Source organism: Amyelois transitella, chromosome 20 (genome assembly GCF_032362555.1).
Source record: "Amyelois transitella isolate CPQ chromosome 20, ilAmyTran1.1, whole genome shotgun sequence".
Lineage (NCBI taxonomy): Eukaryota > Metazoa > Arthropoda > Insecta > Lepidoptera > Pyralidae > Amyelois > Amyelois transitella.
This window is the reverse complement of record NC_083523.1, coordinates 4,918,473-4,940,425: the sequence shown is the minus strand read 5'-3', so window position 1 is coordinate 4,940,425 and position 21,953 is coordinate 4,918,473. Positions and strand designations below refer to the sequence as shown.

The following is a 21,953-nucleotide window of genomic DNA, read 5'->3' as shown; positions in this document are numbered from 1 at the left end:
AAATTACCTTATCGGTGTGCGGACGGCACAGGTAAAACCAGTATTACTCTGTGAGAATGTAGATGTGCGATTACACTAGTAATATTATTAGTTTGGAGGACAATTTTCATTAGTTGTATTATAAAGGTACTAGCGGTGTCTCTTTTGACGTCTCTTTCGCGCTCATGTATTTTTTGTATTTTTATCGCACGGCCCTCCTCCCACTCTGGTGGTGCCTGCCTTGACGCCCGAACGTACGCTACTACAACAGTCGACAGCGGACACCCGCTTACGTTTCAGATGCCATAAACCGGTCCAACTTATAATTTAAATTATTGTCGACGATAAAAATAATAAAAAAACTTAAAGTTATAAATGAAAACATTGCCAAAAATATAAATAAGATATTAAATTCAAAGAACATAAAGTGTACACAGCAGTAAAAAGAAGAAAAAATAATGTTATGACAAAGAAAGCCGCAAAAGTTTTGGTGTTTGGTGTAGTGTATAAAGTGATATAATAACTAAAAAGTGTTGAAGACTGGAATAATTTTAAATGAAGAAAAATATCAACTTGGAGAATAGAAGCTTAGATGCCACCAGTTTATAAGGTACGAAAAACCGGATATGGTACTAGTTACTTAGCAGTCGTCGGACTAGTTTCAACACCTATAATTACAGTTGCACTGGGATGAAAAAGGATCTTAGTTTTTTTGTACGATTTGGAATCATCAGAACAATCTTTCTGGAGGTTTAAATATAAATGCATCATAGATTTGGTCACGCGATGTTCTAACATTTGGGAAGTAAACATACTCCACGCTATGGCGTAGATGGTGGACTACCCTTAACTAATATGGCCAGGTGCAATGTCAACAGGTGGAGGTGCATGTAATTTCAACATTCATTTAGCATTTTTGAGATTATTAGGAAGGTAAACAGACGTGATATGAGTGCATTTGTTTTGATGACTCATAACAATACTTATAAGGAAAAGTGGTAATTCAATGAAATGCACGTGTAAAAACTATTTTTTATTACAATGTCTCATAAACTGAACACAGAAAGAATGAAAGAACTTACAGTGTAGACTGTAAGTTCTGAAATATATCTACTGCTTACTTCTTCATAAAAACGATCCTAATGACCCCGAGACGTTTAAAATTTGAATACATTTAGGTATTATGATTCAAAAATTTGACATCATCAAGAAAAAAACTTGTCATTTTATGGCATTAGATACAATACCTGTGCATAATAGTTAGGTATTTTAAAATGACTCATTCGAATCGAAACAGATCAGCTGCTAAAAATAAGAAGCATCAGAATTTCTTGGATCATATCAAATATGGTTTTGCGATGCGTCATCGACATCTTCAAAATCCAACCTCGATGGGGCCTTTTCTTGCGATCTTTGAAGCAGGTAGTTGGACGTAGACCTTTCGCAAGTTTTTTGTCCCCAGACCTTTGTCCGTGGAGGGGATCTGAATGGCGACCGTAAAGAACCGTGCGAAGATTTGTTTGTGCGGCACTTGTTGTTGTGGGTACCTTGTACTTTAGAGACCCTTTTGTTTTTATGGCTAACGTTTAAAGGCATATTTACGCAGAATTAGAAATGATCAAATCGTTTCTACTTTTACATAAGCATGTAGTACCTAGTTAATGACATATATAATTTACGGGAATATTACGACTCGGCAAGTTATACCTGTAGGTCTCGACATGGTAGAGGAATTTACTTAGAGTGTGTCAAAGGAAGATTGCACAGAGTTTAAGAGTTTACAGCTGAGTTTGAGCGCCCTCTTCCCACACTCCGGGTCCGGGTGACTGCCCGATCCCGCCTGGCCCGCAGCTCTTTCAATGCTCTTATGAAAACTTACTTCCGTCTGTTTTATTTTAAACGCTTTTTCATACTTTTATATTCATCGCTAGTAAATCTAATTAAATACCTACAGCATAAATATCTTGTTTCATCTACAATCAAAATAGAGTACAGGTATTTTGGTAGTGTCATATATGATAACGATACTGTACCTATAATGTAAGTGCGTTTTGGCTCATTCTGAATTCTTTGAAAAGACATGTGATGATTTTAAATCATCATAATTCATGATCGTTTTATCTCCAAATAAGTGACTAAAAGTAGGCATGTATGCAATAGGTAGTGTAATTTGTAGATAAGAGTTACCATAATAGCCGTTTAAAAGTCTGAAAGCGAAGCAAAATTGATGAAATCTATTTGTTCTGGCCTTTAAATCGGTCATCGAATCGGGGCCTGGGCCGCTGTTTAGAAAAAATATCAGGCAGTACATACACCATTAGTAAAATATATTAGGTAGTAATGTTTAATACACCCATCTAGATAATAAAGACCATGGTTTTGGCTAAAAAGATAAACAGAGATTCCCAAAGGTTACCTGACCAAAACAATTTTTTACATTATTTCATGGCAAAGGACTTAAAAAAATCGCGATATCTAAATTCTCGTAAGGTCGTGCAATCTGCTCTTCGACATTTAACCGCTAGTACTCATTGCAGAGTTTAGAGAACGTGAAAGGATCGTTGGAATGCAGCAGACGTGGTGTTGTGAGATTTTAAAGGCACCTAGGTGACGTAAGTAATAAACGTTTTGATGCAATCCGAATTCATATTTTCAAACCATGATGCACTAATCGATAAAAGAGGTTTTAAAGATTGCAAAGAAACTATACATGGAAGGCACAAATGTTCTATGATGTGAGAAAGAAAAAAATTAAAATATTTTATTATCATCGATCAACAAAATTTAAGAAAATACACAAAGTAACGTATTATGTTTATTTATTATTTTGTTTTCGCCTTTGTTTCCTTTGTTGTTAAAATTAAGCAAACATAATAATAGTCTAGGAAATTGGTTTGATGTTTAAGATTAAATAATTAATTTACACAACACTAATAAGAGTAAGTTCACTGATTAAAGGTCTGACATTTATTTGTATGAAAAATTTCTAAAGTTGAATTTGTGTTATACAATAATAGTTATAACGCAAGTAACATTAGAACTCGGCTACATCAAAGAGTACTAAAATAAAATTCGGTGTGATATTTAAACTTACTTCTGAAGAAAGAAGTTATAGTTTAACTGTAGTTAATACGTAAAGCTTATACGATTGGGTTCACTGCAAAGTTAAGATTTATTAGAATCTACTTACTTAGGTAGTGAAACAATTATAGATTGTTGACTGATCATGATTGGTCAGTAAAAACTGGTATGGTAAAAACTTTTTTGGGATAAGTATGGATTACCGAGAAATTAAGTAGTTAACTATAAATAGTTACAAATTAATGAATAGGATAAAGCTGTCATTTTAATTATACCTTATAATAGTCAACTGAGATCAGAAAATTATTTTTTGTATAAATTTATAAGTAATATGGCGGTGATTCATGGCTGCTATTAAAAATTTTATATACCTTTGTGTCAGCAATATACCACAATGTAAACAGCTCAAAATACAGATTAACGTTAATGATATACTATCAATTTTTCGCTTTATGAAGCAGATCCTATCGTAAACAGGTTGACGAAATTATAAGTGATATATTTACTATTTGTTTGATAAAAAGACAGGCGTTTATAAAAAGAGAAATAATTTAAGAAGAAACGACGAGACACTGAAAATGATTTTTTAACAAAAAATATAATATTAATATAAAGCAAGTCATAATAGTTTTAAAAGATCAATCTTCGCAAAACTACCTTCCGAAAATGATCACCTATCGGCTATGTCAAGAAACAACCACAAAAAGTGTTTAAATCGTTATACTTAAAGCGACATCTCTAGATATATTTTCATTCACAGAATCAACTAAGCACGAAGCTAGAGATAAAATGGCGCTTTAGATCTGAAGCAGGATGTCTAGGCTAATGCAGTTAGTTAGCTCCCCGGTCGATAGGCCCGCACTCTGCAGCCTGCGCTATTGCATCACACCTGCATCCACGTACAACTTATCAGGTTATAAAATAACGTGAATATTCTCGAATAGAAGTTCCTAAATGATTGCAATAAGTACTTTCAAATAAATGCCAACAAAATTGAGATTAAGCTTTAGGAATTATGTTATTAGATTGTGGCTCATTGTGGTAATGGTTTTATTCACAATGAGTGAAAATTCATGATCATCATTTGTAGCCACTGGAAAATAATAAAAAAATATTTATTTGATAAAATGTGATTTCAAATCGTTTCAAAGAATTGAAATGAAATTGTTTTTAAATTCAATGTTTTCTATACTAACTTGTGTTAATAAAGTCAACGCATATTATTGCCCTATTCCATATTCTTTTTATTTTATATTCGGTACTGTTAGCAAGTTTGCCTTAACACCGACTAAGACAAGGCTGTTTACGGACAAATATTTAAACTGGGTCTGTCCTCGGTACAAGTAAGATAAGCCTAATGCTTTTAAAAGCCAGAGATTTCGTTGGCATCCGACCTCTTTGAGGTGCAAGAATGTGGCCAAAACGGTGCAACATTAACACTACTTAGCTTATTTTTGTCAAAAAAAGAAATCGTGTTTTGGTTTCCAGTAAAATATCAAAAATATTGATACATTTATCCAAGTATTATCCAAGGCTACCAACTTGGGAGATTTTGTATTTAGGTACATCGTGTACAGAATAGATGAGGTTATGAAATTTCCATAATTTTATATTGCCTGTTAAGTATTACAGTACAAATTTCAAGCAAACTTAGTAAATAATGCATTGAGAAATGCACTGTACCAAACATGCTACAGGCTTAGTTTTAAATGTTGAAAATAAACCAGCTTGACCCATGACCGTACACCGCAGCCGTTTAACCAAATCCTCACAAATTCTGTATTGGGTTACTTTGAAGAGCCGGTTTGTCACTTAGCTTTAAACAATAGACTTGTCGGTAAGACTGTTGGTTGTTATGATAATGCGATGGGTAGTCGAGTCTTAAACAGTTTAAAATTTAACAACGTTAATAAACATAATAAAGACAATCCATGGCTTACTAACTCTTATGTTCGAGTACAAATAGGAACAAATTGTTACAAAGATTCACGCTAAAATCTGCCCTATTTAAAAATATAGTTAAAAAATAATAATTATAATAAAAAGATTCTACAATTACAAAGATTCTTGACAATGCTGTATTCATCTTAACGACTAGTGTAGTAAAATTATTTCTTTTACAAAAGAAGAAACATCTTTTTATTTTAAAGAATGATGTAAATATGTGAAGGTGAATAAACTATGAAGATGCAATGATAAAAGAGTACCAGTGCAAAAATAATTCATACATTATAGGCATTGAAATAGTAGTTCTTATAAAACGTTATACGATTCAAAGATAGTATGCTGATATCAAATCGGGACGCCAAAACATATTATTTAGGTCACTTTTCGATAAGTTACAAAATCTACCCAAATGGTTGATCACACCGACCACTGAATTAAAAAAATAGATCATGGCCACTTAATCTTAGATGCTTATTTCGTGCCAAAAGTTATTTTAGTGCAGATTGTTCTACATAATATCAACACCTACATATTTCTGTGTTAGGAGTGGTTTGATTTTATAATAAATGAAATATTCAACTATTTTTTTAAAGTTATCAACAGTGAAAAAAGGCAGATCAATATTATTACGTCATCCTTATTGTCATCATGAATATGAATATGTGCAATGATTTCGTCACAAAATATTTGAAAACTTTTATAATTTGAGGGACATTTGTCGTAAAGAATCTTTAGTTAGGTAGGTACCTACCGCAGTGTAATTACCGAAAACGGAGATAGATATGATCGCCTTCACTGGGTCTATCTAAAACGGGTCAATAACCCCAGAGAAGCCATACTCGGTATCGATGTGTTCGTATTACTGCATCGATTTGTATTGATACCGCTTATAAAATTATGAAAGTCCTAGCAACTTTTTTTACAAGAAAAGAAAACAGTAAAAACAAATGACAGCACAAATTAAAAAAAATGCCAAAAAGGCACCATCTCAGTAGGTATGTGCTGGTTGTAAACAGCGCTGGTCTTCCTTTGGTGCCATCATTGACTTAACGATCGAATGTATTTAAAACCCTTGTGACTGATATATAAGTTAAAGAAGGACCACAAAAATTCATCAGTAATTTTGATAGTACAATTAGTAATAAACAAAAGACAAATGATTTCGAAGAAGTTAAAAAAAAGAAGACTTATTTCTGATAAATTTAAAATCCGCATTTTTGCCGATCACATTGCCTTATAATCTCACATCAACACGTGGAACTCAGACATCTCCAGACTCTCGTAAATGATGTCGTTTGTGTTTATTGCTGGAAAATGGGGGTTATCGGCTCTCAACATCGCAATTTCACAAGTGGGCACGCGCTCTATCCGGTGTAAGCTGACATCTTGTTTTGTACCAACTTGTTCAGCTATCGTGCAGAGGAAACGCATGTGTGGCAGTGGATTTGATAACGGCAACAAATAGTTTTTCAAAGTGAAAAGGTATGAGTTGAAAATCGTATAAGTGAATATAAATATTTAACGAAATCATGCCACAAATGAGGAGTAAGTAAATTACAATACAACCCCAAATATTGTTTAAATTATTCATAAAGATATTTTAAGTTAATGAAATAATATGAGTACATTTAACGACTTAATATCAACCAGTAAATATTAATTCTGTATTTATTTATTCCCAGATTGACTTTAAATCGATCATCAAGCTAAACAATATGGCTATTAATAGTACAGATGTAGAAGATTCTAAAAAAGTTACAACATTTAAAACATTAATTGCGGCACCATACTGCTACTTTCTGTCTCTGTTCGATGTCAAGCTGCGACAATGACTTTCTTCTCTCACGATCTTCTGTTTCGATGTTATCTTCAAACAGGCTGGCAATTAGGTTATAGTTAAATGCGTTTGAGATTGTTATAAAGTAATTACATGTGGCTGTATTAAAACTTTGTTTTTTTACACGTCGTGAGATTTATCCTTTTGAAGTTTGTGCTTAACATGCATTTTACTGATTTTAATGTGAATATGAATTTTTTTTATACCACTTGTCTCAGTACACATTTTAGTATTTTACTTGATTAGCATTAGAGAACTCTTCAAATCTTTGTTAAACTTATTATCAGCTTTTACTATTACTTTCGCATATTCAAGATACTACTGAAGCTGTTTCATAGTAAGGGATATAATAAAATATGACTTCGCCAAATACCTATTTGCTTGAGCTTGGAAACTCAATCAAATATTTGGTTTATTGATGAAGAAATAGATTTAATTTTGAAATACTTTAAGTGTCTCTTTGATCAATATTGCAAATAACAAGGCGTATTTCTCACTACGTGTTCAATCTCTAGACAACGTTATAGTAATGTCGTGTTGTGGTACACTTACCTAATAGTAATCTATTAGGGATTACAATTATTTACGTTTATCAATTTCATCATTATTACTTCTTTACGATTAGATATCAAATTGTGTCAGTATGTAATGTAGAAGTGTGAATTGAACATCGAAATAACATAGGATTAGTATTACAGGTATATTTCACTATTAATAGAAAATCTGCATCAAACTGCAATGAATTTGAACAGTTTGGTTTATAAACTGGCAGTGAAAGAGGTCGTACGAAGTGACGTCACGGAGGCTCGGCAGGTATTTAAGAGCCAAACTGCTATGTTACTGTGGCCCAGTACAATGCAATATCAGGGCCTACTCCCACGACTACACGTCGTGTTATGCCAGTTTCCGCACGCACTCACGTATTTTCTGCAAGCGGAAGGCGCGTGCATTGTACGTACAGTACATGTACACAGTATGTACATTCGCCTGCTGAGGGACTTGGAACCCTCCATATTTTTATGAACAGGGGGCTCACGGGTAGTACGTATCTATTCTTTGTGTTATTCTGATGTTAGTGAAATGTCAGTGTTAATTTTCATCCACATCTGTTATATATTTATTGTGTGAAATAGAAGAGCCTTAGACAACATGAGGAACTTTCATATCAAATTGTCTTGGCGGTTTGGAGATTACGTTGATATGTCAGACAATCAGTCTGTATTCACATTAACTAATCAATAATCTCATTACGGTGTAATATGAAACCAATGGCCTCATTTATAATAAACTAGCGACCCGGCCCGGTGTTGCACGAGAAACATTTATAGATATAAACCTTCTTCATAAAACTGTTTCCAAAATTTTGAACAGGAACAAAATCTGTTTACGACTTTCCGAGATTAGCGCATACTTACATACAGACAGAGAAAATAGAAGGACTTTAATTTGTAGTGATTACCTTACATACATCTTACCGTGCACCTTCTAAATTAGGTAATAGTGTTGAATTCTAAGTGTAACCTAGGTAAGTACCGATAAATACAAGTGTCCACATTTGGTATTCCGCAAGACGCAGATTTTGTAATCGAAACAGATCATTAATGTTATTTAAATTTTTAATGTACATTTATTGTAAAATACCCCTTGGCCCAAGCTTTGCACCTTGGAAGTATTCAAAAGTAAATATCTGTAAGAGGAGTGAAGTACATAATAGTAAGGTTAGTTAAACTATTGATAATGATAACAATGTTTATAATCATATTGTGTCTCTTTACGTATGTAAATCTTTTGTGACATAAAAATTAAATAATATTTAAATTATACCTACATACAACACAGAGAGACAATGGTAGAATATCATTCAAACATTGGTTCATTATATATTGCCTACACTTTGTATATTTAAGTTATTACTTCTTACCTGTAGTTGTATTTCAATAAGTTTTAAAAATGATGTTTCATGTAATAATATAAAGTTTTATTATGAAAAACAATGCAACATCTAGTTTTGTTTACAATCAATTTAGTTCGGGAGATCGGTGGGCGTGGTATGCTCTTAATTAAACTTTATTCAATATTTTGATTGATGGTTTCATTATAGAACTATTTATGAACATTAATTAATCTTAAGACCACATGTTTCAATATTCAATATCTACTTAAATTATAATAGATTTAGACAATTTTAATAACTATTCAATAATTAATTGCAAGAAAAAGAAATTATTACTTTTCGTTCGATTAATATACAACTGATAAATATACGAATACAAAGTCATTCACATGTTATACATGGAATAATGACTTTAGGTTTAATAACGTGTTAAGCTATTTAAGTATTTGTATATAAAACATTATTCAAGAGTTATATACCCTAATCGTAGTTTGTTTGGGTGTAACATTTTTTTCTTTTTATGTGAAATATCACGTACAGAGTAACTTTACACCACAAACCGGCTGCTGAACAGTGGTCCAAACTGCTTTGTTATCTTTTCATGGTCGGCCGACCGTTGCTGCTTCTGTACTCGATAATGTTTCTATTTCTACGAGTGTTAAGCTGCGTTCACACCGGAACAACAAAGGAAGAACTAAGGATTTCGTTTGCTCTCGAATGTAGGCGATGGCCTTTGCCACTTAATTTGTATGGAATCACCATCGGTTTAATAGTTTTTAAGATATTAACAATTTCGTAAAAATTTTAAGTGTTCCCGTGGTCTAAGATTTACGGCGAGCGACAAAATAAAATAAAGACACATAAATAAAACGTTGAAATAACATAAGTACTAGATAATTTATATTTATTAATTTGTTGAAAGTTTCACAGAATTGATTAAAAATTAGAAAGTTTTTTTATAAAGAATCAAATAAAATGCAAGACAAAATTTGCTTCTTACATACTGCACTGCACATAAGGTCGATAAATCACTAAACTTGTATTAAAAGGACTCATTGACATTAAATATACATTAAGTTACAGTAGACCGAACCGAACTGAAATGTTACCGCGTTATTCTCTTTTTTCCATATTTTTTATAGGTGGCCAGTTCTATCTAACCTATTTATTTATTTCAAAGAGGTTGAGTGGCTATGTAGGTATTTTCAAACTAAAAGATATGTTACATAAGTTACAAAAATCATAATATCTTAGCGTCTTACAAAAAAATTGCACTTGGGTCATGATTTCCTAGTTAATGTCATTAAACTATTTTGATATCATCGAAAAATACATCCGGCATATCGGCAAACAATCATTTTATAAGTACTATATGAAGATGAAGTAAACTTCATATGCCCGCATATGCCGGATAGTTTCTCACCTGAACAGATCACATCTTTAGGATATGTGATACCAGTAATAAATAACACATCTAAGTTCTAATTTAAACACGCGTTAGACGGTAAAAATATGTGCTAATTGCCATTTACACTAGCACCGACGAAATAGGTTACACTAAAATATGCTAAAAACTACTCGTACTATGCATAACGAGTACATTTCTACTTGAGATGCCATTGTTCACAATGATACTAGTATTAAATCATGCTAGTCATAATGCTAGTTGATGAACGAAAGTTTAAAAACAGTTGTAAGAAAGGTCTCGCTTTGAAGACAATTGAAAACTATAAATTAAATAATTAATCTCAATACCGTCTTGAAGCCATACAGCTGAACGTGGCGTTTCAGTCTTTTCGAGACCGTTGTCTCTGTCTATTCCGCAAGGGATATAGACATAACTACTCGTATTTGTATGTTTGTATATACCTAATATATACAAAAGTTACTTCTTTAAGCGAGCGATCTTCTGCGTTTTTAACCATGGAAGCCTACCAATGTGAACTATACATGTTTGGTATTCGTTTTTTGTGCATGCTTAATATAACTAACACGTATGTACTTGAATCACAGTTTACTCATAGGAAACAAGTTTTTTGTGTGTCGGATAACGCCTGTCAAAGGTTAAATTACTGAGGGGGAAATTTAATACCTATCTGCTTTTTAATATAATCCAAGATTTTTTATATTTAAACATTGCATTCTAGCCAATTATTAATTAATCCTTTTTCGGCGAGAAAAATTCTAGTAATGAACAAAGAAACCTAGATATATTTTTGTAGGGACCTACCTATACATATGTGTAATGATGTGTGTAGGTTTGAAGGTACAGTTAATAATATATCGCAATTTTAATACATGTAATTAAACAACTCTGTATGATCCCACTAAAAGAATATAACTATACACTTATGCTTAAAATTGCATGCAATACTCGTTTAGATCATTTCAAAATTAACGGTGCCTGGAATCCTGACTGAACCCTTGAAGTTTTTGCCACAAATCATGGAGGATATGTTGGGTATTTCACGGTATGGTAGAAAGGAGCAGCCGGTTCCAAGGACGACGGCGCGGTCGCCGGTTGTTCACCTCGCAGCAAGAATGCGCGGGAACGCTTGCGGTGTTCAACCGGTCTAAGGTTGCCATATCAAATTCTTCAAACTGGAACTTGACTAACACTGGCCAATATCTAAATAAGTCTGCTGATGTCTGAATGATCACGTCATAGGCAATGACGAATACAATTTGAAGAACATCGTATATTTTAGCGTGAAAAATAGAGAGCTTAACTAGAGCGCAAAAAGCTAAACTTCATACAAACAAAGATAAAATTACGTCTGTATCCCGAAGGGGACTTCTGCTTTCTTAGCTTCCGGTTCGGGTAGGCAGATACTAATCTAACTTGCCACGATCGCTGCATACATGTTTCGCTTCGTTCACATTTATCACTCTCATCATCAGCATGTCGGTTAGGGTCCTCTTGACCTGACTTTTTGTTAGTACGTCCCCGGTTTGATCAGGATTCAGCTCATTATATATTGCATGTTAGTAGCTAAATCAAGTGGTCGAAATCAAAAGACACATAGCGATATTTCGTAACTGACAAAATGAGAACGGAATTTATCTCGGACATAATTTTTCATCAAAGTGGGCTGTCGTTGGAACTCGTGCTTATATAAATTTGAGCAGAGTGTGGGTTTACACCATAAGAATTCGGAGTAATATAAAACTACAGCAGTTCCGTGAATGAGGTCTTCGCAACTGATGGTCGACAAAATATGACATTTTGATCTTTTGATTTGCGCGAAAATGCGGGCGATGCAAGTTCGCAATACATCGTAAATAGTTTGATGTCATTTTCATTATCTTATAATATTCTGATTTCTATGTTTAATATGAGTATGAGTATAGCATCGTCTTTGAGATCAACGGCGCAGTGAGATCGATTTCCATCTGCTGTGATATCAATTACTGCGCTGTGTATTAATAGTCGCTGCAATATACATATAATCCATGACTCCAGTTGTGTAAATAACTATCTAAAAGAGGATTTTTTTGATAGTAACTCTAGATTAAACTGGATTCAGTACTTACTACTACTACTACTTTGCATTATTAGATAGGCATTTTATTGTAGTGTATATTGTAATCTGAGACTAAAATAATTAACTCTAAAATTGTCCTAGAGGACAGAGAGAAAGAGATAGATCGATTCAGGATGTGGGCAATTTCATTGATCTATTACTGAACTGGCCTAACTTCTTTGTGAAGTAGTGAGTGGGTAATTATGTTAATTGTTTCCGTTCGAACGATCTGCATTTACACTGCAATTAACACGTGCTTACAAACAACATTTTTATTACCTTCACTTTAGGTTTTGTTTAATTAAATATTATAATTCATTAAGATGTTTAATTTGATAGTGATTTATGATCTGTATATGTGTTGGAATAAATTATATGTAAGGTTTCTGAAATAAATAGATTGAAAGTATACACTGAATTATCCTGTTCTTCTGCTTTAGTTGATTTCATTAAAAATATCTTATAACAAGAAAATTCAAAATCATATAGATAAGAATGATATTTTAATTAGGAGTTTGATTGTTCTTAATATGTAACATGCATGATTGCACCCCTTTGAATCGTTGACGGTAAAACTAAAAAACGAATTAAATTTACATGACTAAAAATCTAATGTGTTTTAGTGCTGAAAACGTGAGTTCGATTTGTCACACGTGGATGGTAATGAGGTTTTGGTCGTGAGCGATCTAAACATTGATCATAATGCCTGTCTTGCTGCAGATAATTCATTCAATAGCTTTGTTGTGACCCAAATGACGGGTAGCGATTGAGAGATCCGGCTTAGAAGTGAGGTGTCTCGCATCTTCGTAATCGTTCTTCGAAATGAATGTGTTTGTGGTCTATCATTGGTACTTAACCATAGGAAATTGGTTTACCCATATGGTGCAACTTGTACACACATACACATAGTCACGTCATTATAATAGATATGAAAAGTCTGAACGTGGCTTACGTTCAGCTCTATGGCTTTATGATGGAATTGGTGCAACTTGTAACTTAATGCTAATTTTATTTGTTAATGAATGATGCCATATAACAAAAATACCAATAGCTACATTACATACATACACTTTCGCTTTATTATAAATATAAAAAAGATTCAGGATAAATGTTAATAATCCATTTTCATTTATATCCAAGATGAGAATTTGATGAAAAAACTTCAGATAATATGAAGCTAATAAGCTCCTGCACTATTCTTGAGTGCATCCGTTTCCTGTCTGTCATACGTTCTTGTTAATTTGTATGTTTTTGTAAGCTATTTCGATTCACTAATAAACACTTTATACATCATAATTAACACTTAAGACCATGATATTTATAACGCTTCTTGGAACATTTCCTTTCTTCCTGTTTCAAGAATATTTACCTACTAAAAAAATGTTTGTTGATTCATTTAGTTCAACAAAAGGGGAGTATTGTTTCTGGAGCAATTTCGTCGTCGTTGATGAATGAATTGATCTAAGCATGAAATTTTACCCATATAGGTCGATCTATGGGTAGATTGACATTGAAAAGGGTTCAAACAGCTGTCGCGCGGTCTAATCGTGGCTCACACGTCGCCTGGCGGCTAGCCAAGTGGACCACGGTTTGACGAAAGTGCCGACACTGCAAAGCATGCAAAATTGAGCACGTTGTATTTTTAACGACCGGCTAAATAAACAACTATTATTAATTATTATGAATAATGACGCGTGAGAATGTTCGAATATCAACTAGTAATACAGAACACTGATAACATGTGATTTTGACAAAAAGATTATCACCTAAAACAAATTTAACAATATAAATAATAATTATTATTTATGACAAAAGAAATATTTGAACACGAGGTATTCTGTTAGCGAAATAAAACGCGAAGCTCAAGACCGAGCGGGATGGCGACGCACTGTGGATGCCCTCTGCCCCAGCTAGGGGACATAGGACCTTAAGTCAAAGTCAAGTCAGGTATTCTGTTCATATTACAGTCAGGTGAGGATGTAGCCGGGAATGACGTAAGGAGAAAGAAGATCTACTAAAAATTACATCCAACCATGATCATCCAAATATTTTTACCGCTATCTATTCATTTGAAGATATGATACGTAGTAGTATGGAAACTATGAACTTAATGTTTGTGTATTAATTAAATAATACATTCCAACACGCACAAAAGGCTTAGTAGATTTTTAAATAGAATTTTGATATTCCTTCTCAGAAACCATCACGACATTACCATGAGTCCGCCGACTATGATTGACATGTCATTAGCAGTTAGTGAATAGTCGTAGAATGACAACTTCTCAAGTAGTTTCTACATATTTGTGTTTTCCTTCCGGTCATTAGACTATACACTCTCACTCGGTCATAGTTACGGCATCTCGAATGTTCATTACGAATAAAAGACTAAAAAACATTTATCGGTTGATACGTAAATTCTTTTCTTGCGTCAAGATTCTTGCTAAGTAACAAATATCATTCAAATGCCTACAGTCAATAGATTTGGCTGTCCGTTGTCTGTCGGCCACAAAACGAGGCAGATGATGCAAACAATAATAAAGTAAATGAGAACTTTTGGACACCATAGAAAGTTCTTTGAAGAGTTATTTACCTCAGATCATAACTACGACCACTAACGACAAACAAATATTAGTACTTGTTTAATTCGTAACAGGTGTTTCACCTGTTTTGTTTCCCACGGCCAAGATTGGGGTCACCTTTCGAGAGAGAGCCTATGGAAACTATAATAGTTGTCGGTATGTCGGCAATAAATTGATTGGGAACAAGAATTAAACATGACCGTGCAGATTAAGGAATTGAAATCAAAGAGTACCTACTTAAACCTGATTATAACTTGATTCTCATTATGTTGTTTTCGAAAAATCTAGATAAACTTCATCTGCATCAATTTTTTGGGCACTCTTAATTCATTTTTAATTGCTCTTTCGCTTTAAAAAGCGATTAATTTAATAAATAATAACCTCATTATAACAACTCAGATTGTTGGCGTTGTCTATGCTGTAAGGAATAAAGACGTGATGTACGTAATTATCTATTTTAACTACTAAAAGAAATACACAGCTGCTGGCTGGCTGGCTGCTCAGCTTTAGGTGGTGGAAGGACGGATCCGAGGTGTCTGCTAGCTGTTTCTTGCTTGAAACTTAGGATTTTTCATTTAGGTACTTCCATCTCTGAATCGCACTATTTCTAAAATTATTAAACTATCATTTTTAACCACACGACATCAAGGGATTTAGGTATATTTTTTTTTATTTTTAACAGTTTAACTTGTTCAGTTGTTTACGTTAGAAATTTTCTCATGGAGGTTCTATATAGAAATATGATTATGCTCTATTTACTAAACTAGTTCAGACTTTCTCATGGAATCACAATACGGTCCACTCAAGTGATATGAAAAATCTCGTTATATAAGCTTGTGGTTGGGCGAAGGATATGCGATTTCACACGAGTTATATTAAGTACAGTGAGAGGCGTGAGATTTGTCAAGGCAATTTTGTTATCAACTCGGTAATTTTAATAAGACTCGGTAATTATTATCAATAAAAAAAAAACTTTTGAACTTGTGAGAAAATGATCAAGAAAGGAGATGTAAATACTCGTAAATATACAATAGAATGAGGGGACTGAACTGATTAGTCTACTAGTGTAGCTCGTCTACTTCTTCAAACACGCAGCTTATCGAAGTTGGGATGATATCGTTACTTCGATTAAGTAACTCGAATTAAATTGTTCCGTTCCATGCAATTCACACACGCAAGTAAATGAAATCTTTTGTTTACTTCCAAAACTACGATCGTTTAATACGAATACTACGATGTTTGTAAGGGGTGTTTTAGATAGTAAGTAGATAAGTAGGAAATAGTTTTATAGTTACGTAACATATTTTGAAGATCTCCCAAGAGCACCTAGACATATACCATTTGTTTTATTTAGCAACAAACTCCAACAATGCATTTTTGATTCCAGCTGTGTATGTGGTTCTGTTAGAGGCGTATATATCATACTCCTATAATGTATACCAAATATCTTAACTCAAGAACTAATATCTCCAATATTTTGTTACTATATCTATATTATCTTTGTTTCAGGATTGATCCACCCATACCACAGTCGCAATATCCAATGGAGAATAAGAAATCAGTACCTGCAACGCAGCAACCGCTTGCTCAACAACATCTGATGGCGCATCATGTCCACCCAGATCAGATATACTCACCGCAACAAACTCAGCTAGCTACGCACCTTACATCAGCGCAAACTGGCCAAATTCAACCAAATGGCGTCATGCATCAACTGTTACAAAGTCAATATCATTCAAATATAAATGCCCGGTCTCCACTCCTAGAAAATCGACATGAGTTGTATGGCACTGGCCACAATCAAGACTACACGAGACACTATGGTGCAAATGATAACTATAACTATCCTCAATCACCACCTAGACAAGAAAGAACTGACGTGCACACGGATCATAATGTAAATCATGAATTATTACAGAATATTCCTAAAGGTTACAATCCAGAAGTTTATCAGGACTATTTGAAACGCAACCCACCGAAAGATGCCAATCAAATATACCAAAACCATCAACCAATGTATAGACCAAATGCAAATACAAATATATATGGTTCAAAACCTTATCTCCCATATTCAAATAGAATAGGGCCACAGAGTAATACCGAGATGTTACGGCGACAATATAATGAACTTCAACAAATGAAACTTCAGCAACAAATGCATTACCAAAATCAGGCCCAGATGCATCAGCAGCAAAAGTTCGCGGAAAGGCAACTTTTGCTTCAGCAAATACATGGTGTTCAACCGCCGCCTAATTTACAGAATAGTATATACTCGGACGGTTCTTATAGGGATTTAGATCGATATAGTAGTAAAAATGACTTTAAAGACTATAGCAGTCCTGATATCCAAAAAGATATTGAAATGTATACGAGAAATGAAATGGAAAAGCAATCCCGACATTATCAAGAATCTCAATGGCAAGCGAATCAACCCCTCGAATATAGGGAGTCTGATCGGCATAGGCTGCAATCTGAGAGTGATAAGGGGAAAACCCAATCACCGCCTTCAGAATATAACAATCACAATGAGAAAAACAATGCGGGCTTTGTATCTCCTATGAAGTCGAGTGAGTCTAGTACACCTAGTGTAAAATCTCCATCTTCAGAAAGTAGACGGAGTAGTGGTGGCAATCAAGCTTTAAGATCACCTATAGCGCAAAGGATTCCGTCGGCCCCAGTGACCATGTGGGGTATATTGTACAAACAAGGCTCAGATGGTCTAAAAGTTTGGCGAAAGAGATGGTTCGTTTTGTCAGAGTATTGTTTATTCTATTACAAAAGTGAGTATTGATATAACTATTTTAAGACTTTATAATACCATGAAATATGCAATACAATACATACTTTTATATAAAAATAGAGTAATTTAAGGCAATCAAAACTCGCAAAAAAAATTGCTATTATTTTTTAAGTTGCAACAAATCTCTTGTATTTAAGTAGCATGTAAGTCGTGGTCAGGATAAGGTCACCTTTTTATCTTGATCATCAGACAACGATATCTACTATAATTATTTGACTTTTATACATATATTTAAATCGGAGTCATTAGGAGGCCTTGATCCTTCCCAGGGAAAGCTCTATCAGGACAAACGCCAGAACTATGATGATGACTTAAAGTTATTTTAAAAATTCACAGGTCAAGACGAGGAAAAGCTTTTGGGATCAGTTCTATTACCATCGTACAAAGTATCTGCATGTACTTCGGAAGACAAAGTTCTCAGGAAGTTTTCATTCAAGTTGGAGCATGCGAATATGCGGACTTATGTTCTTGCGGCTCCAGATCAGGAGTCTATGCTGAAATGGGTCAAGGCTCTCACGATGGCCGCCCTGATGCAAAGCTCAAAGTAAGATAACCTCCAGATTAGATACCTGTTTTAGATATATAGTAAATTGCTCTTAAACAATTGGTCAGTCGTTATCATCATTATATCTTGTGATTAATAGTTTGCTGAGTGAAAGAGTTTGATTTGATATCATATAGATATGAAGCGTAGAAAAGTATCAAGGCACAATATATAAATACATTCTATAATGTTAGGGTGTTTTTATGTTATCATGTATTTATTATTTTTGGAATTGTATTAACGCATAATGAAAACAAATGAAAGAGACAATTATCTTTTCGTTTTCAGCGAACAACCACAAAAGCAGAGCGACCGGCCACCTGCGAAAACAGAGGTGGGTATTTATTGCGGGCACGGATGTGTGGGGCAGGTGATCGCCAATTAGTTCGCTAGAGCGGAACCAAGGACAGCCATTACTTGTCGTTATAACTGCGCATAATGATCGGAATGTCACGGCAATTGATACTCTCATTAACAATCTGTAACATAGGCCTTTTACTGGCGAGTGGCGTCGCTAATTCATAATTTGCTGATGCTTACTTAATCGTCTTAGTACTAATTAAATTAGATTTTATTGATGTAGTAGTAGATAATTTTGTTTTGTTTCGCAGATAAGAAAGTGTAACAGGAAGATATAAGTTTAATATTTTTTTATATACGTGGAATTTCTATAAACTCACATTTATAATAAGACGACTACAATTAACTTTTGTACTCATCTATATTAAGTACAAACTTTATTAGTTAAGTTAAATTTATTTTACAGGACAGCGATGAAGTGCCTGGACCAACATATGCTAATGCTCCGCCTAAACCACGACGGTCGAATGAAGGATATAACTCACCAAGCCCTGATATGTAAGTTTTCTACATAATATGTAATATTTTTTTTAAAAATAAACCCTATCAATGATTGTTTATTCTCAATAAAATTATGCAATATATTTTTCTAATGATTACCAAATTACAGGTATGATCCAAATTACGACATATTAAAAAAGCCAGCATCACACTACAGTCAAGGCACTAGTCACACTCGTTATCAAGATCACACAAACTATCCTAGCAGTCCAAACCAAGAGAGTACATACACTCGTAGCCCGCCATCAGCTCAGCCAACTCAATTTCAGACTAAACGACCATACGACACCCATCACCTATCTCTGCCATTGACTAATACAGTAACTGATAGATTAGAAACCAACCAACCAAGTACGTCATCAATGTACAAATCTAATCCTCAGTCGCCTTACTTTAATGATAGGATAAGAAGTCAACAACAGCAAGAGATATCGCAGGACAAAGTGCAAGAAAAGCTCTACGATACGCAACGACAGATTGGTCACCATAATCCTTTTCTTCAAGATAATACTCCACAAATGGAGGACATATCACAAGAACAACAAAGTAAAAGTAATCAAAAGTCGGGAAAAGATGCGGCTCAGATAAGTTATCACGAAAGTTATTTGGATTCACGATCAAATTCCAAACCTAATTTGGATGGCAGCAATCTTTATAACATTTACGGCGAAATGACAAGGCAGAACAGAGGAGCGAGTGCTATGAACGAACGGTTGTTGATTGACAGGCGAACGCCAGAAGCATATGGCCGTGCTCACACAATGGCTCCTTACACTAAAGGCAAAGTCGGAGACTACGAAGATGTATATGGAATGTATGCCGCTGAAAATGATTACGGAAAGACTTATTTGAAGTCACCTCCACAAGCATCTCGAACACGTGACGCTGGTAATATTATTTCTAGTCATCAACATCAACAACAACAGCAGCAGCAACAACAGCAACAACAACAGGAACATGGAGGCCATTATGTAAGTTTTATTTTATATACATTTTACTTCGTACAAATGTACATCATATACTATAAATCTTTACAATATGAAATTGGCGTTTGGTATAGGAGGAACAAAAAGTGGAATAATTTTAAATATAACAAATTTATTTAGTCAAAGTAAGAACCATTATTATCTATGCACTTTTGCCATGTCATAGGTAGTTTGTTGATCCCTTAACTAAGAAACCATTCGGACTCCCGTCCGTCAATATCTTTGAAGGCGGTTTGGACTACCCAACATATCGGAGTTGATTTTTTCCTTTGGTAGAAGTTATCAAAATTTCAAAAAATGATAATCTGTTGGAGGAAAGTCCAGGCAGATAATGATTTGATTTAAAAACCCTTCATTATTGTGCCGGTTTATTAACACGCGTTTGCCGGTTTGCTTCACACAATTCGTGAGGTTTCAAGCAAAAACCAACAGCCATCTTTCAAGTTTCTTAATCTTCCCAATTGCTTCATTGGATTAAAATAGTTTTATCACTATTATCGAAGCCTGATGCTAACTCGGAGGTAGTTTGCGATGGATCTGCTTCCACAATAGCCTTCAATTCTTTATTATCCACTCCGGGTCTCCGGCCGGCCACGGGTCTTGTTCTGCAGGTCGAAATTTCCACAACGACAACGTTGGAACCAAAAACGCACTGTATTTTCTTTTGCGACATGACCGCCTTACACATCATTAACCCTTCGAGCCGTTTCCGCAGCATTGATGCCACGGTGAAACTCGTACTCGTAAATAACGCGATATTTAAAGTTTTCCAGTTTGTAAACTAAGTGATGCAAACAAAAAAATCTAATGAAAAAAAAAAACAAATTAATGTATGAATGAAATAACGGTTAACAAAATACAAACACATGTGTTACTAGCTTTATAAATTTCAATTTGGCATTCCTAACCAAACAGGAGAAATTTGTGATTAAAGTGGCCAGTACAACAAAACGCCAATTTCATATATATACCTAATATTTTCCTTCTAACCAATGTTTAAATTTCAGCACCAAGAAAAGACTTTCAGTGGTCCGTCAGTACTGCGAAGAAAAAAGATGCAATCTAGCGGTATTCAGCCGCCCATTCCAAGACCTCATAGTGCAGATTTTCTTGAGTATGAATCAAAAAAAGAAATGTCGAATAAAATGCCAGCGAGAACTACTGGCGATTCCAAACAACCACAGCGACCAAAATCGAGTCTTGATATCAATTCTTATTACGATCCAAGTTCTGACAGATACTACTCAGAAGAAAGTTATGCGGAGAAAATGAGACAATCAGCTCAATATTTACACCAACAAGCATTAGGCCCTAAAAATATTCAAATACCGTTGGCTAAGTATGCAAGTGGTTTAGCAGAAAAGCAACTTAATTCTCCTTACTCTCAGATCGCAAACAATAATTATGAGACTGAATTCACCCCGAAGAAAATAGCACGTGATACTGTTAGTTGTAATTCTAAATATGATTTAGAAGGTTTGAATTCTAATTGGACATTAAAAGAAAAAGAAAATCAAAAAGAAATTTTAAACAGAAGTGGAAGCGTAATGAGCGATGGTTCTAATGTTAGTTTTATGAAAGAAAATATGAGTAGATTTGATCCATCATCTGAAGGATTTATGAGATCCGCAAGTGCTAGATTACCATCAACATCAATTGAAAAGGAAGGTGACAAGAAAGTACAACAGGTAAGTACTTAGTATTTTGAAATTAGTGTAATAAACAGAATAATCAAGATTTCAATATTTATATTGGTCACATAGGGAAATCTTTTCAGTAAGCTTAAATCAATCCGATTCAGTACACGAATAGAAAATATTTATAAAAATTATACGAGTACCTATGGTTCATCCGCGAAAACATCTGGGCAGATATGTAGCTTATTTAATATACTAATTATGATTAAAACGTCTTACTTTAA

At 34.2% G+C, this 21,953-nt stretch overlaps 1 protein-coding gene across 6 annotated transcripts in view; it reads left to right on the top strand.

Annotated features, from left to right (window-relative positions):
• The first annotated feature begins 220 nt into the window (after nt 1-220).
• LOC106131632 (uncharacterized) overlaps nt 221-21,953 on the top strand; it is a 35,757-nt gene continuing 14,024 nt past the window's right edge. For 4 of the 6 annotated variants that reach the window (XR_009657287.1, XM_060949961.1, XM_060949960.1 and 1 more), the window contains exons 1-7: nt 221-589; nt 16,351-17,621; nt 17,978-18,185; nt 18,474-18,519; nt 18,952-19,043; nt 19,156-20,017; nt 21,040-21,720. Coding sequence is in view for 5 of the 6 variants with exons in the window: in XM_060949961.1 (XP_060805944.1) it covers nt 16,385-17,621; nt 17,978-18,185; nt 18,474-18,519; nt 18,952-19,043; nt 19,156-20,017; nt 21,040-21,720 (3,126 nt within the window). In the remaining variant the exon portion in view is untranslated. The remainder of the gene's footprint in view (nt 590-16,350; nt 17,622-17,977; nt 18,186-18,473; nt 18,520-18,951; nt 19,044-19,155; nt 20,018-21,039; nt 21,721-21,953) is intronic. The other 2 variants (XM_060949963.1, XM_060949962.1) reach the window with 2 other exon arrangements.